This window comes from Rhinolophus hipposideros (genome assembly GCF_964194185.1).
Source record: "Rhinolophus hipposideros genome assembly, chromosome: 1".
Taxonomy (NCBI): domain Eukaryota; kingdom Metazoa; phylum Chordata; class Mammalia; order Chiroptera; family Rhinolophidae; genus Rhinolophus; species Rhinolophus hipposideros.
In genome coordinates, this window is record NC_138047.1 from 64,708,390 (window position 1) to 64,726,467 (window position 18,078).

The 18,078-nt window shown below is 37.6% G+C and overlaps 1 protein-coding gene across 1 annotated transcript in view; it reads left to right on the plus strand.

The window, feature by feature from the left end:
- Positions 1 to 18,078, plus strand: part of PKD2 (polycystin 2, transient receptor potential cation channel) — a 57,835-nt gene that overhangs the window by 22,333 nt on the left and 17,424 nt on the right. The window contains exons 4-9 of the mRNA XM_081053878.1: positions 1,441 to 1,691; positions 5,636 to 5,860; positions 8,270 to 8,498; positions 12,997 to 13,164; positions 15,416 to 15,597; positions 16,695 to 16,815. Coding sequence (XP_080910004.1) covers positions 1,441 to 1,691; positions 5,636 to 5,860; positions 8,270 to 8,498; positions 12,997 to 13,164; positions 15,416 to 15,597; positions 16,695 to 16,815 — 1,176 coding nt within the window. The remainder of the gene's footprint in view (positions 1 to 1,440; positions 1,692 to 5,635; positions 5,861 to 8,269; positions 8,499 to 12,996; positions 13,165 to 15,415; positions 15,598 to 16,694; positions 16,816 to 18,078) is intronic.

The window sequence follows — 18,078 nt, forward strand, 5'->3', positions numbered from 1 at the left end:
TTTAATAAGGGAAAATGAAGTTGATCATGGCTATGGGTTTATGCAAACCACTCTCCCAACCCCCTCCTTCAGTCCTAGAGCATAAATCAGTTTCCATTTAGTAAGCATCCACTCTGTGCCTATTGTTCTGTGGAACCATACAGAGAAGATTAGCATGGCCCCTACACAAGGATGAAATGAAATTCATGAAGCATTCTACCTTTTTAAAAAGAAACATCCTGTTTATTCATTTGAAATATCACATGCAACTTTAAAAAATTAAAATTATTTAAGCATTTCAATAGCATCTTATCAATTTGGTGGCAAACGAAACACTGCCAAAGACAAATGTTTTGAAAAGCATTTACAAAAATAAATTGCACAAAGTCCTACCTTGAATCTTTAAAAGTAAATTAATATTCAAAATATATCTATACCAACTTCCAAATTTAGTTTTGCATAGGAAATTTTGATTTATATATTTATTCTGTAACATATAAGATATCTGTATATATTTTATCCAACGTAACTGCATAGGCATTAGTTCCAAATCTAAGAAGATTGAAAAAAAATACTACTTTACGTACTTTTTGTATATTTGAGGACTGTTGTACAGTATACATAAAACTTCAGAAAACTGGTCAGCACCATTGTTTTATTTGTTTCTGAAAATACAACATATACAGTACACAAAAAAAGTCTTAACCCAATAAAACTTAAATAATTTTTAGGTTAAAACATTTGTAACACTTAAGAGCCTTGCAGATATCTCCTGTATAAAGTCTGCTCAGTAAAACAGTCTAAATGTTAAATATTAACTATAACCAAAATGAGTCTCACAAGAATCAAGTGAGAATGCCTAGCAGTCATAATAAAAGGCAGATCCCAACTAAAGCAAGTAGAAAGGGCTGCTGTAAGGAAAATTATAATCATAAAATGGAATGGTTTCATGAATTTGCCACCCTGGATAATCTCCTTTCATAATCATCAGTGGAATAAAAACATAAGCCTCTAAAAGATTTAGAGCATGTTAGTGTCCGCTTTTCAGCAAAACTCAAAACAAAACCTGAGAACATCAAAAGATTGGATTTCTTGATTTCCGTTCATACTGTGAAGTGAAAACTGCAGAATGATCCCAGTGAGTTGAGCCTAGTTGAGATGTGAGAACTCTATGTGATTGTTTAGATCCACTCCATCCCTTTTCAAATCGATGTAGTAACCATGCAAAAGATGGACCTTACAGGTACGGGAACCCAGGCTCAAAGGAGGATCCTGCTCCAGGCTTTGCAACTAGCCAATGATGGTGTACGATCCAACTTAAATCTCTCTGACAGCAAAAGCCACCCTTGTTACTCTACTGTGTTCACAGAGTGCTACCCTGTTGGCCACGCAAACATTCCAGTCAAGAGCAAGGCAGCCACTGAGTTTGGAGCTTTTCAGAAATGTTTCCTTTGCTTTCAGTTCACAGAAGGCGCCTTATTGGATGGGCTGTACTGGAAGACACAGCCCAACAACAGAACTGAGACTGACAACCGAAGCTTCATCTACTATGAGAACCTCCTGTTAGGAGTACCACGGATACGGCAACTCAAAGTCAGAAATGGATCCTGTTCTATCCCCCAGGACCTACGAGATGAGATTAAAGAGTGCTATGATGTCTACTCTGTCAGTAGTGAAGACAGAGCTCCATTTGGTCTGAGAAATGGAACCGCGTAAGTGTCTGTGACTCATGGCCACGTGTCCTGGCCTCTCACTGACATTCATTCATTCATTCTCTGACTCCTTCACCAAGGACAAGTAGCCTTAAGTGAGTCTTCAATACTTATATTTAAGGCCATGGCCAAACTGACCTTTGGTTTCTCAGATTTTCCCTACCTTTTGCTGCCTTTCAGCTTCTGTTATACATACGTATTTTTCAAAAGGCTAAATCGTTGACCATATGGTCCACAAGAAAGAAACTACATGGTCCTTCAGATGTTTCTTTTAAGATGCCTGGATACTATTTTTATAGATCTAGTAATACCATTCACTAGGTTATTACTAGAAAATTTTCTGGGAAATTATTTTATTATTAGCTCTTACAAATACATTTTTGTTCCGAGTGCAATAATTTAAAGTGTATAATAAGCTTGTGAGGCAGTTTTTCTGTCTGGTTTAAAGCCCATCCTTCTTAAATGTGTGTTTATGATTTTGAGTATGTATATGTAATGTGTACATTTACAGGGATTTTTTGTGTGTGTGTTCTTTGGTAACCATACTTAAAACATCTCATGTATTAAGGGAGTACAGTCAGTCTTTTTAGAATTAGTGTAGTTATTATGAAGAAATGAGAGGAACTCTCAGGCTATCCCAAGGTGGACCTTTTGGGGTCACTACCCCAGGTAAGTCACTGTGGTGAAAATTGTCCTCTAAGCTTTACTGAGTTAATTCTGTCAGTTCATCTATATCCTGGAGACTGAGACACCCAGCATCTAGATTTGTTCATATACAGTGGGATAAACACCTTTTCCTTGATCAGATTCTTTGTCATCTAGTATACACCTTATTTAGTTCCAGGGTCCATAGAAATTTAGTAAAAAACCAGAAAATTTAGAGTAAAGGGATTAAGTAATCTCAAAAGACTTTTTTTTCAGGTTATCATAGTGATTTTCCTTTTTGATGATCCGTTTTCTAATTCCTGCCAAGCATAAGCATGCCCTTAAACTGTGGCACCTTGTCCAATATCTTACTTTATCTCATATCATGAATATGAGAAATTTATGCAGCCACTACTCTATGCCAGACACTACTTAAGAAGTGATTTCAAGCATTATCTCATCTACTCTTCACAAAACAACTCTGAAATAGGTATCATCTCCATTTTATAGTTGAAAAACAGAGGCTCACTTACCCAAAGCGCCAAAGAATTCCTGACTCTATCCTAAATGAAACTAAGCTGAGATTTAGCCAGCCTAACTCCCAAGCCGTGTTTTCTTCTTCCATATTAATTGTGTTATTAAAGTAGCTTCTTGCTATCCTGAGCTCCCCATCAGTACTCCAGCATGAGGGCAGGGACTCTGTTTTGTTCACTGCTGTATTCTCAAAGCCTTGAGCAGAGCCTGGTCTGTAAAGATGCTCAGTAAATACCTGTTGGATGAATGGATGAATAAGTGATTTCCACTACAGGCTGGACTACTGAAGGGGATCTTTCTTGTGTGTCTCTAAGCCACCCTTGGATCCTGCCATATTCTCAAGTTACTCCCATTTCTCCTTCCCTTCAACTCCAGACTTCTTGAAAGAAGTTAAGTTTTCACTTAACACCTACATTTCCTTACCATCGGTTCACCCCTTCACACTTAAGCCCTTACTTTGACATCTGTCTTGGAAGCTCCCAGTGACCTCTCTTCAGCAAACCCACTGAACATTTCTCAATCTCCATCCTATTCAATCTCTTTGAAGAATGTGGTAGTGTTGATGCCTCATGCTTTTGACTTCTGCGAGTGACACTGAACTTGGGTTCTGAATACTGTAACCTCTTTCTTTTCTCACCTCTCCTCTCTTACTCCCGGGTTCTATATTCGGAACTTTGTCTTTCTTTCTTTATACTCTTTACCTTGACATGCAGATAAGCTTCCACTCTCATCTCTATTTAATGACTCATCATCTCTTCAACAAATATACTGAGTGCGCACGTGTGCCATGTATGTTCCAAATGAGGTCTGTCTTTTCTTGCAAACACCCTTGGTGCTAGCTGGGGTAACGCAGCAGCAGGAAACAAAGCAGAATCAAATCCCCTATCTTCACAAAGCTTACATTCTAGTGACAGACGACAAATATTCTGCCTGTATGTCCCACCAGATCCTATAATTCAGTATGCCACAATCTGAACTCGTCACTTTCTTATTAGATTTGCTCTTCCTCCTATTGATGGCACCACCCTCTTCACATTACCCCCAAAGAGTCATTTTTGGGATGTCCCTTCTCCCTTGCCACCAACTTCCAAATCAGTTGCCAAGTTCTGTTGGCATCACTACAGTGGCTGCACTCTCAGTCCTTCCTTCTCCTTCCCACCGTCTCTGCCGTAATTTGGTCCTTATCAGCTCTTGGTTATTGCAGGGACTGCTCACTGAGCTGTGTCAGGGTTTCCAAGACCACTTCCAGGTTCAAATTCAGTAGAAGGATTCACAGCACTCAGCATATTCTCGTATTTGTGGCTAAGGTTTATTGCAGTGAAAGGATATAAAGCAAAAGCATGAAAGGTGCAGGCGCATGGGTCAAAGGCCAGAAAAACACAGCGCAGGCTTCCAAAAACTCCCAGTGACCTCACACAGGATATGCTTAATTCTTCCAGTGACAATTTGTAACAACGTGAGAAATGTCTGTCAGCGAAGCTCATTAGAGACTAGTGCCTAAGGTGTTTCCTGGGTGCTGGTCACATGGGCACCTTCTGCCTGGCATGTACAAAATCCCAGACTCCCAGAAGGAAAGCAAGTATTGAACATAAGCCACAGCTTAGGCACAGTGAAGCACTCTTGCAAGTCAGGAATGGTTTATATGAGTGTAGATCACTGATTATTCATCAAATTCCAGATGGCAGCCAAGGTCCAACTTTGCATGCATGCCTTGCTAAGGAAAGGTCATCTCAGACCTGTCATGTTAACTCTTTTCTGCTCGTGAGCCCTCTGTTCCTCACCACTGCAGTCTTTCCCACTCCCTCCAGAGTAACCCTGCTCTGTGCCTCTCAGAAACCTTCCCTTCTGAGACTCCATGCAACCCTTCATAGTCTGACCACAGTCTACCTTTCGACCTTCTGTTTTTCATCATAAGGAAGCCAAACCGAACTACTAGCTGAGAGCTTTTTACTTCTCTGGCCTTGCCTGGCTCAAGCTTGGCAATGCCTTTCCCACCCCCCTGTGCAAGTCCAAATGCTACTTACCTTTCACAGCCCAGGTCCATTACAACTTCTTCCCAAAGCCTTGTCGGATCCACCTTTCCTATCTCTGGACCTCTAAACAAGTATAGCTTTCTTCTGATCTGCTTGAGCAATTTCTCTATACTTCTCTTTTGATTCTCATCATCTATTACCTTGTATTTTAATTGTTTCATTACAACTTTTCTCTCACTACTTATTACAAATTTGGTTGGGAAAGGATCCTGGTTCATCTTTATATCTCCATTAATGCCAAAGAAGCATCTGGTTCTTAAGTGAGCCTATGTAAATATTTGTGGATTAAATTCCCAAATGCTGTGTGGAACCATATTTAGTTCAGTTGCCAAAAGTGTCACTCAATGAACTTGTCCTTCATTTGGCTGCAGTTTTCTTTGGGGGCCTAGAGTCATCTAGGCCTTGAGTACAGTTACCCAGGGAAGGCAGCTATATAAACGAAGGGCTAATACAGGGCTCTGGAGACAGTTCTGATCTAGGTTCCTGACTCTACCCTCAAAAGCTTTGAGACTAAGTTGACCTCAATAAGCGTCAGGGCTCTCATTCCTAAAGTGGAGATAACAACTCTATGAGAATTAAATGAGGAAACACTTACGAAGCACCATGCACATGACCCAGCTTGATAAGACTTACATTTATTACCGGTTCTCACCAAGAACCGTCTTTGTAATTGCCACAAGTCTTGCACTGATTTTCACCTGTTTGTTTTGTTTTCATTTGTGTTTTAATCAGTTGGATCTACACAAGCGAGAAGGACTTGAATGGAAGTAGTCACTGGGGAATGATTGCCACTTATAGTGGAGCTGGCTATTACCTGGATTTGTCAAGAAGAAGAGAGGAAACGGCCACTCAGATTGCTAGCCTCAAGAAGAACTTCTGGCTGGACCGAGGAACCAGGGCCATTTTTATTGACTTCTCAGTGTACAATGCCAACATTAACCTTTTCTGTGTGATCAGGTGTGTACCGAGGGCACAGAGCCCTGCTATTCTGTGTATTTGTGTGTACATCCTAGTCTGTTGATAGACAAGAAAACTTGCCTGCAGTTGGCTAACTGAGAGTGGCAAGCATCAGAGCTGATAGCAAGGAGGGGCGAAAACTGGAGGGTTATTGGTTTACGGGCATTTGGGGAAGGGAGTTAGGATCCTTGAATATTACGAGTTGGGAAGAAGAACCTAAAGCCTGATCCAGGTTCATCCCTAAAGCACTGTTTGGCTAACACCGGTCCTTACCCATTCTAAGGATGATCAGTGCTACATGCTCCATTGCCAATGTCCCCACCCATCAGATTTTGACTCATTTCCCTGAGTTTCCCAGTCTCAGATTATGCCCTTGCTACTAGAACACAAGCACAGCAGTCAGGGGCTATTTCTGTGTTCAGTAAGAAACCTAGGTACCTGCTCATGCTCGAGATTCACCAAAGACATATCAAGTTCCTTCTATAGACCCTGTCACATTGCACTCATGACCATGCAGGTGACAGTGAGGAAACTGACAAAGATCCGACTAGCTTGTCTGGCACCTCTTGTTCACTCATTCATTTATTCATCAAATGTTTATTAGACACTTAAAATATGTCAGTCACTGTTCTAGGTTCTTGACCCATTAGTGAACATAATAAAGATCCCTACCCTTGCAGAGCTTGCATTCAATCAGGACAAGATAGATAATAAAAAGTAAACAAAAGAAACAAATTAATTCAATATTATAATATGTTAGAAGGTAACACATGCTATAAAAAAAGAAAAAGTAAAACAAAGCAAGGAGCGTCTGAATTTCACCCATTTTAATCCTCCTGGTGAACATGTCCCCAACACCAAAACATCGCCAGCGTGAATTACTTGCACATATGTTTCCCCACCAAGCAAACACATAATATCCTTATTTTGTGATCATTTTTGAAGCTAACCTCAACTCTGTTTTGCATGGCCAGTTTGTATTTTCCCGGTCCTTATATTTAATAACTTTTGCAGAAAGTATTAATACTATCACATTAAAAGAATAGTTATTACTAGAAATGAATGGAAATCTACTGCAGTTATTATTGAACTTTGCCTGATGATTCCAGCGAGGAGAAGAAGAGGATAGAAACAGGCAGGCAAGCTTGACTGACTTAAAGAAATATCTATTTATAGAAGGTCTTGAGTATGTCTCCCACTTCCTCCTACTTTAAGAGTGAGTATTATCAAGGCAATTACTTCATTTCTCTGCAGTGTTGTCTAAATTTCTGCAAGGGGTTGACAGATGCAGGGTCAGAAAGCGCTGCAGAGAGATGACTTGGCACAGAGGCCGCTTCCTGCCCTCGTAAGTTTGTAGTGAGGTTGTCACAAGGCTTTGTTTCAATATTGCCCTCCTTAGATTTTGGTTTCTACCCATTCTCTCCAGTTCATAAAAATAGGAAAGAGAAAACAGGAGACTGACAGTGAAGAGGAAGCAAAAATGTTCACATTTCTTTGACCAATTCTAATTTTCCATAGTCCATGCCTGTATTTGATGATTGCTCATGCACGAGTCCTAAGTACTCAAGGTCTTGTATGGCTAGTGATCCTGTAATGGGAGAGTTGGTTATGCCTAGTAGCTGACTAATGGTCTTCAAATTAAGAAGCTAAAGGTTCTAGTTTGATAGGGAGACTGTAGCATTAAGTGAATCATTTAACTTTCTCAGTATGACACCTACAAAATGGCAATTTGGCCAAAAAATGTCCTCATCTCAAATTATTGTAAAGTACTAAAATTATTGTAAATCAGTGCCATCAGTATGAATGCAAAAAAATATATGATTTATTTAGGGCCTATTAACTCTGAGGCTCTGGGAAGGGTAGCAAAAAGTACCAACCCCCCAGGGCAAGCTATTTGATGCTAATTTTGTGTTACCAAATGAATGAATGAGAAACTCAGCCCCTATCCTTACTACAAAATATACAATTCTCAAACAGATCGTTCATATTTTGAATGCATGACTTATATTTTTTATGTTCTTCATTGCCTAGTAGAATGACTGCATTTAATAGAAGTCCTAGAAAGGCTTGCTTATTGATTACCTGCTACACTACAAAACAAAACAAACAAACAAACAAAAATTTAAATACCAGGGAAGTAAAGGCGAAAGTGAACAGGAATAATCTGTTTGGTCTGGGAGAACTTGGGAAGTCTTATTCCTTTTGTGACACAAAATTCTGTAAGAATAGAGGCACTAGCTTTGATAAAAATATTTTGCCATTAGTTTGAGGTGACATGTGGTTACAGTTTTATTACCTTGTAATATAGAGACAGAATAGATAGATGTCCTTTCCTGGATGCATCCATATGTTGTTGTTGTTGATGATGTCATTGTTGTTACTGTTTTAATTGTTCTTATTCTAATGCAGGTTATTGGTTGAATTCCCAGCAACAGGCGGTGTGATTCCATCTTGGCAATTTCAGCCTGTAAAGCTGATCCGATATGTCACAACTTTTGATTTCTTCCTGGCTGCCTGTGAGATTATCTTTTGTTTCTTTATCCTTTACTATGTGGTGGAAGAGATACTGGAAATTCGCATTCACAAGCTACACTATTTCAGGAGTTTCTGGAATTGTCTGGATGTTGTGATCATTGTGGTAGGTTCAAGAACACCACCAAACTACCTACTTTGTTATAAAAACACATTAGAGTCTGTCTCCTCAGCATTTTGAGCCTTGATATGCCTGAAGGAGAATCTAAAACTTTTCCTCCATTACATCAACTTCACTTACTATGTTTTCTCATTTTGCACGAGTAACCGTTCTGAATATGGAAGTGGAGAGGCATTTAGAGTAAACTCTCAGCCAAAAATAACAGTAATTCATATTTGCCCTTGGCATGCCATATGAGATGTGGGGGAGAAAACAGTGTTGTTTTGTTTATTCTGTTTTTTGCTTATTTTATATTACGGTAGGGCTTATTTTATATTACGAGGATCCTGAAAAATCATGCTAGGGCTTATTTTCCAGTTAGGTCATACTTTTGGGGAAACGTGATAGCAATAATAATTGCTAACACTTTAGCCGCATGTCTGTGCTAGGCACAGTTCCAAGTGCTTTTCATATATAGAAGTTTGTGTAATCCTCACAGTAACCCTCTTAACCACTCTGTCACTGCCTCACGAGTCATGTACACGTGTGCTTCAGAAAGAGCTTTCACTTAAAGTAAAAATTCCTACGGAACACAGTGTGGATCCTGTCTGACCTTGTTGCAGTTAGAAGTGCACCCCTTCTTTCACGATGGGCGTGTAACATCATGCAGTTCCTGTAGGTAAACTCTTGAACCCCAAATTCTCAATGTATTAATAACGAACAGAGTTACAGAAGAATTTTAGTAACTAAGGAGGCTGGATAGGTGAAGATACTGAAAAGTTTTCAAAATATTTGTGTGCTGTGTGATGGCAGAGTGCAGTCCATATACACTGAAAATTATTCTAGAAAGCAATTATTATTTGTAACTCTAAGGATGCAAAACCTGCTGTTTTGATTTACATGGATATATTTATATTTGGGTCAATGAGGATAATGGTAAAAAGGTAAGTGCAATACGCTAATTAGTAACAGTCTTCTTTTTAACTAAATTACTTCGATATCAACAAAAAGCTAGTCAATGGTATTCAGCTTTTTAAATTAAGAACACCTGTCAGTGAAAACTTTGACAACACACCCTAATGTGTTGTATTTATTTACAAAGTGTGTGTGTGTGTGTGTGTGTGTACTGGTATAACAGGTACATTTGAAAAAATATACACAACATAGAACTTTAAAGATTGGGATAAAAATAAGTAGAAATAGAATTCCAACGCTGTCTTATCACCTGCCTAGAAGTTTTAATATTTTCTTCCCACACCCCAGTGTATTGCTTTGTACCCACTTTGGAGGCCACTGGAAAAAAACAGTTGATGATATGGAAATTAAGCATAGTTTCTTTGACTCAGGAACCACAGAATTTTGCAAGTATTTATTTGAAAACTTGCTTCGCTGTGCTAGTGTTCTTATTTTTCTTAATGCTTAGTACTGCCAAGACAACAATTCAAACAGTGTGCTTTTAAAAAGAACAAGGAAGAGCTACTGAAATCTCACTTCTCCTTCCAAACCTTTCCTGACCTAGCTGACATCAGAAAAAGCTTTCTGCTCATCCCCAAAAGGTGCCCTATGCTCTACTAGACATTAAAACCTTTGAAAAAAGCCAAAAGTTTTTTTGTTTTATCTGGCCCAAATTTGCTCAAGTCCTCCTGAAACTTGAAAAGAAATGGTATCCCGACTATAAATATAACATATTGGAAACACTTTGAAATTATTTCCTCATTTTCCTTTTTTTAAAAAACACTCTGACATCTACAGGTTTACTTCACTAACCATTTGTCCTAAGAATAGTCTTTTAAAACTAGCAGAATTACTGAAAGAAGGAGACTATTAAGAGTCTAAATTCAAATAATTTTGTTGAATCATAGGTTTCACAGGGTGAAAATGATTAATTCATTTATCGAACAGATATTTTCTGAGCACTTACAATGTGCTGGTACTGTTCTAAGTATCGGGGCTATAAGAATGAACAAAACATCCAAACCCCTACCCTTGTGAGGCTTATGTTATAGTAAAGAAAGAATGTTCTTTTATAGACGGGTGAGAATCCCTAAGAAAACCCAGGAGTGACATAACAACCTAACTGCTCTCAAAATCTCTTTATGTCTTTTCTCTCTATCCCTTTTTTAAAGGGAAAGTTTTGAGGAAATTTAGTGTATTAATATGGTATTATGGTATAAATATTATGGTATAAATAACCATATATTCCATATTTTTATAAACATTGGTCCTGTGCAGAGTGAAAAAAACTGGAATGGAGAATAAATGGTACCCAGTGCGCATTGGGTAGGATTATTGTTGGATTCAGTCAGTCAGCACTTCCCTCGGCTTCTTCTTCATCCCTGCCAGCTAAGTCCACAGAGAAAAGAATTTTCAGTGTATTCCAGAGAGTTCAAAGACAATATTCCTCCAACCAGCACAGAAATACAATATTGGCTCTAGACATCTTTTAGAGAGAAGAAAAAGGAAGGTGGTGAGGTTGGCTCTTTTAGCTGTGATTGGCAGCCAGGTGGGTCTTTGATATGATAATCTCCTGGGGCCATGATCTGTGTGGCTTCTCAAGAAGGGCTAATGAAGTGATCTTTTACTACCATCCATGAGAAGAGAGAAAGAATGGGCAGCAATGGTCACGGCACTTGTCACAGCCCACCTGACATGGATTCAGATCGCATGTGAGAGCAAGGTTGTAATGGTTAACCCCTAGCACTTTCCACATATAGATGTTAATCCATTGGTGACAGATGTAAGTATAGGGTCAAGTGTCCCATCAGATATGGTTTTATATCCCAGAACCAAAGCAGATGTGAAAAGTTATATGGTCATAGTACAAGGAATATAGTCAATAATATTGTAATAACTATGTATGGTGTCAGATGGGTGTTAGATTTATCGGGGTGACAGATGGGAGAGGAGTTGGAGGACATGGTGAAAAAGGTGAAGGGATTAAGAAGTACAAATTGGTGGTTACAAAATAGTCATGGGGATGTAAAGTAAAGCACAGGGAATATAGTCAATAATATGGTAAAGCTATGTATAGTGCCACATGGGTACTAGATTAGTCAGTGCCACGTGGGTACTAGATTAGTCAGGGGGATCACCTCTTAAATTATACAAATGTCTAAACACTATGCTGTACACCTGAAATTAATATGAAATAATATTGAATGTTAACTGTAATTGAAATTTTTTAAAAGGGGAAGGAAGGGACAGGGGAATAAGAGGCTCAAATCACCAGGTATGAAACAAATAAGTCTGGGGATGTAATGTACAGCATGGGGAATATAGTCAGTAATATTGTGATAACATAGTACAGTGTCAGATGGCTGCTGTGATCATGGTGATCACTTCTTTAGGTACATAAGTGTTGAACAACTATGGTACCCATGAACTCATATACAGTAGTACCTCAGCTTTCAAACATCTCTGTTGACGAACATTTTGGTTTATGAACACTGTAAATTTTATAGATCTATGGTAAAATTCATGCTAAATTTGCAGTTTTGGGGGTTGATTTTAAAGATCTGGAATGGATTAATCCATTCTGCATTACTTTCCATGGGGAAACCTTGCCTCGGTTTTCGAACGTTTCAGAACTCGAACAGTCTTCCGGGACAGATTACGTTTGAAAACTGAAATATCACTGTAATACTGTAATGTTAGCTATATTTTTAATAAAAATCTTAAAAAAAAAAGGAAGGAAGGAAGGTAGAAAAGTTATATGGTCATGAGTTAAGGGACAGAAACAAGCAAGAGGGAAACCGTTGGCCCATGTATTTTTACTACAAGCCTTCTCATCATTCCCTCCATCTTTAAGAGCAAGCTCGTTCCTTCCTCTTAAGAGCACTTTTAATATGTTTTGTTTCACCCTTCACCTTAAGTTACTTAGGAACGAGTTACTTACTAGGTTTTTTGTATTATTTATCTTTATGAGTTTATCTGATCTTGAACCAGAGTATTCGTTTCCTGAGGACAGAGTTTGCGCATTTTACTTTGTTGGTTCCTCTTTGCGTCTAGCACAGTGCTATGTACATAAACATCCACTGCGTATTTGTTGAGTGACGAAAGAATGGATGGCAGGAAATTGAAAAAAAATAAACAAAAAAAACAAAATAAACAAAAAAAAAGAGAAAGCAAGATGAAGTAGAGAAAGTAGTAGGGTGAGAAGTGATTTAAAGGGTGGGAGAAAAAACAACGCATTCCTGTTTGAGTTTGATTTTGAAACATAGTGACATCTCTTGTGCGTGTGCATGTGTGTGTCTATGCACACGCACGCACACATACACTCACTGGATTTCTCTTCCTTACTAAGGAAGTGCCAGCAATATATGGTTTACTTGTTTTTCAGCAGTGCTCAACACTTTCCATTTGTGTGAGTAACTTTCATGACTGCCATTGGGTAAATAGAATGTTGAATCCTAGAATTAAAACAATGGTGAAGAAAAACTAGTCATGTTAGGTTAAGTTATATATTTCTAAAACACTGTAATAATATATAACTCTTGTTTTCCAGCTATCCGTGGTAGCGGTAGGAATTAACCTACACAGAACGTCAAACGTGGATGTGCTACTACATTTCCTGGAAGATCAAAACACTTTCCCCAACTTTGAGCATCTGGCATATTGGCAAATACAGTGCAACAATATAGCTGCTGTCATAGTATTTTTTGTCTGGATTAAGGTAATTTATAAATTTCATATTCTGGATTTTTAACAATATGTTTCCCTTCTTTTTACTAATACAAATCATACAAAATGTTGGAGGAATTTGATTTTATGGCCAAATTCAAGTAGTCAGCCAAATCTGCTCTGTATTTCACAAGTAGCTCCCTGCTGCTTGCACTCCTGCAAGACACATGCCTGTCTAAGTTTAGTTTAACAAATTCAGTACAGTAAGCAGCCTCTTATGTCAGCTGGGCCTGGAATCCCAGGCTGCTCTAACACAGGGAAAGGTCTGAGTATCAGCTGATATGGGGTGACCAGGTGGAGGAAAAGAAACTGAGTGAAATAGGAGGAAAGGCTGGGAAGAAGGAACACTGGAAATGTTCTCTAGAAGCATTGCCTCTTTTCCAAGGAGAGGTCACAGGGAAGATCTACCTAGAACTGAGGTTGGGACAGGCACCTCTTCCAAGCAGTCCCTTCATCACTCACTTCCTTTTATTCCGAAGACATAATGTGCATTTCCATATATGTGAAAAGTTAGGTCATTTCATATACAATGAGCCTTCATTCTGGAGAGGCAGGAAATTCCAGTAATTTGGAGGCAGCTACCAGCCTGTCATTCGTCAAGTTCTATGATTAGACGATCCAGACAGTAGCTACTAGCCGCAAGTGTCTATCTAAATATAAATTTAAGTTAATTAAAATTATATACAATTACAAATTCCGTTTCTCAGTCACTCTAGCCCCATTTTAAGTGCACAATGTCTGTGTGTGGCCAGTAGCTGTTATATTGGACAGTGGAAATACAGAGCATTCCCATTAGTACAGGAGGGTCTATTGAACAGCCCTGTCCTAAAAGATACTTACCAGCAGTTATTTATTTTACTGAATTGGTACTCACACCTGGAAGGCCTAAGAGTTATCAGACCTCATCCCGTATCTCTCATGCTATTTATTCAGTCACATGCTTGTTCAGGAGAAACCATCACTAGTGTACCAAACCTTTATCGTAAAATGGTAATCAAAATCTCATAATAGGAATTGTATTAAGTAATGTGATTACAACAACCCTGAAAAAAATTTTGGTGTGGCCAGAAACAGTTCATAAGAAGCCTTTCAGTAAAATTCTACAGGTTTCCTTTCAATGTGTGCCTCAGGCTGGGTGGTTTATTTAGTGTTTCACTTGTGAATATTTTGCCCCCAAAACTTAAAGAACCTTTACGTTCTTTAAGGCAGGGTCATGACTTGACTTCTCTGTATCCCCCAGTGTTCTCCCACCCAAGGTTCTAGCTAGAAATGTGCAGGTTGTCGTGCCCTGTGAACTGGATGGCCATCTTCAGTGCCCTGTCTACAAAAATGCTCACTCAGCATGGCTTTGCAGTCAGACATAGTTGGGGTCAAATCCTCACTCCAAGCCCCAGCTGACTCCTGAGACCGAATACCAATATTCTGGTCACTGCAAAGGCTCAAGGCAGTCTACGTAAGGCTTCTCCCACAGTGCCTGGCACATAATTGATGCACAATAAATGAAAGTTAATAATATGCAATAAGTATTTCTTGGAGTTTCTTTTTTTTAACTAGCTGTCATTTGTGGGGGGGTTTTCTCTTTTAATCTTTCTTAAGGGAAATATATCACTCGTCATTTTAATTATAATTAAATGTGTTTTCACTGTATTTTATCCATCATGTAAATGGAAGCAGCATGAGGACAGGAGCTTTGTTTTGTTCACTGCTATGTTCCCAACTCCAAAAATGTGTCTGGCTCATGGCAGGCACTCAACACATGTTTTTTGAATGTGAAAATAAAACTTTCTAAATTTGAAGAAAAGTAAGTCATTTTTCTCCTCTTTTTAAAATTTTTGTAAAATATACATAACATAAAAGGTACCATTTTAATCATCTTTAAGTACAATTCAGTGGCATTAAGTACATTCACAATGTCATGCCAGTACGCATTCGCAGAACTTTCTCATCATCCCAACTGGAACTCTGTTTCTATTAAACACTAGCTCTCTACCTCCCCTTCCACCAGCCCCTGGTAACTGCCCTTCTACTTTCTGTCTCTATGAAGTTACCTGTTTTAGGTAACTTATACGTGTAAGTCAAAATATTTGTTGTATTTCACTTAGTATAATATTTTCAGGGTTCATCCATGTTGTAGCATGTATCAAAACTTCATTCCTTTGTAAGGCTGAATAATATTCCATTGTATGTATATACCACATATTATTTACCCATTCATCTGCTGATATCTTCCCTCTTTTTTACAGCTCTTCAAATTCATCAACTTTAACAGAACCATGAGTCAGCTCTCCACCACCATGTCGCGGTGTGCCAAAGATCTGTTTGGCTTTGCAATTATGTTCTTCATTATTTTCTTGGCATATGCTCAATTGGCATACCTTGTCTTTGGCACTCAGGTTGATGATTTTAGTACTTTCCAAGAGTGTATGTAAGTATACATGAAATTAGAAGAAAAATTTAATCAGAAATGTCACTGCCTTCTCAATGATAAATCTTCACGGTTGCTATTGAACCACCAAATGTTTAAAAGTAGTTGTTTAAAATTGAGAATTAATTCTTTCCCAGAATATTAATCCACCAATGCAAAGATGACCGCACATTCTGAAATGCTGCTGCTTAAGATAACAACAGCCCTAAAGTAGTAAGACACCGTAGAGCAGTCGTAGTAAAACAACACGGTTCCAAAGATCAAGGTCTTCTTAGCATCAAATGCAAATGGTAGCTTTTAAGAGATCATTTGCCTATATTTTTATTCCTATTCACTATTGTGGCAATGTTTTAAACTTCAAGTTATTTTCTAAGAAAAATATTCTAATATTCCCAGAGAAACTCAAACCAGTACAGGAATTTTCAGACTTTTTTTCAAAGTTCTCAACTATGGTATTAAAAACAGGAAAAGTAGCCAGTCTCAGATTTCCATGCCATTTGGAAAGGACTTAGGAAAAGAGGTGACGATGATAATGGAAGTTAATAGGGCTTTGTGCATGGGTATTCCTAATTAATGTTGCTGTTTGATAAAATCAGGAATGCAAATGATTTTGCTCATTAAGATCCAGCATTGGCAACACGCGGCAACTCTTGACTCTACTGTGAGTGCATGTGAGATCCTTGAAACACACTTTTGTCTGTCCTTCAAAAATCTTTTTTTAAAGAAATTTTAAGTTCAGACCCATGATGACCATTGTGAAGGCTTAGAGTTACCATATTTTACACTGATTACATATTCTTTTAGCCTATCGTTTTTTAAGTCACCCAATAATTATTATATTTTCTTCTCAACCAAATGGAAATAACATATTTAAGCATGAAAGCATATTATTTTTCTTCCAGAAGGCTTCAATTGCTCATAGAAGTAGCAAGAGTTTTCCAAAGGAATTCACAATTTTCTATTATTCGGCAGCTATCTACACTGAAAAAAAAAATCTGAAAATGTGCAATCACCTTTTCAAAAAATGTTTCATCAATGCTGGACATTCTTTGTTTTTGTATTGTGGTGTTGTGTTGTGTTTTGTTTTGTTTTTATAGCTTCACTCAATTCCGTATCATTTTGGGTGATATCAACTTCGCAGAGATTGAGGAAGCTAATCGAGTTTTGGGACCAATTTATTTCACTACGTTTGTGTTCTTTATGTTCTTCATTCTTTTGGTATGTACTCTTTTATTTAGAGTGAGGTGATTTAAATTTCATAAATCACCAACTTTTCTTTTCCCTACATTCTGTTCCCTATCATTTTAAAAAAGACCCAGGAAGTAGAAAAATGTAGATATTAGAAATCATATTTTATTTTACTTCAGGATTTACATTTTTAAGTCTTCACCAAATATCTTTTCCATGGACTTTCATTTATCTATATATATATGTAAATATATATGTCTATTTATTGCCAAAAAAAATAGATCAAGTGCAAACTTATAGTTGCCTAAAATAATGCTTTGCCTAAAAAGTAGAATATGCTTACATGCTTTTTTAATACAAACATCAGCACTTCCATGGTCACTTGCTAGCATGACTTTGCATTTCTCTCTTTCTTCTTTTCTGTTTAAAAAAGAGGAACTGACAAAGCAAGATAGATCCAGGGTGTCAAGAGTAATACTTGAGTGAATTATTACTTGTCAAGGTTAAGATATTATGTTTTCACTTCCTCATATTTAGCACATCTAGAGACTGCCTGCAAATCATATTTATATTTTAAATTTAAAACTAAATCTAACAATGAATGGAAATTGCTTGAAAAATTATTTTCAAAAATATTTTTTTATTCTCTTGCTTTGGTACAAATTAATATTTGTTTTTTTAATATTTGGCCTTCAGTTATAATTTTTTAAAGGCATTTTTTCTTCATCTTAACGTTCATACATTTGTCCACTCTACTAAGAAAGAATTCAATTAAGTTAGCTTAACCTAAGCAGTGGCTATTGTTTCATTTAAATACTAACACTTAAGATTTCCTTACATCAACCATCATCTTAAGAAAACAAAACTGTTTCCATTTTCAATAAGTTTTATAAAGATTCTTTGTATAAGATTCAGTATTTTAGTATAATATCTCCAGAGTTGGTCCAGGTATTTAGTTGTGAAGTATATAGTATTTACTGAGTGAAAATTAGATGTACTTTAATAGGACTAAAAGAGTCTGGAGTATCTTGCAAGTCATTTGTATCTTGCTGTTCCCATGTATCATGATTACTTTTAAACTTAAGCCTCTTAAGGTTCTTCTTCCTATCATATATTAAGGACAAAAAAAAAAATAGAGGAAGAAGTAAGCCTTTGTTACTCTCTAACATTGGGAGTACTTTGGATTCTGTAGCGTCTGAATCCCTGAATCTCTACTAAGAAAACAAAACCAGAAATTGAGAGCTCTGCAACAACCTTTAGTTGACTTCAGGCCACCAAAGTTTCATATGTATG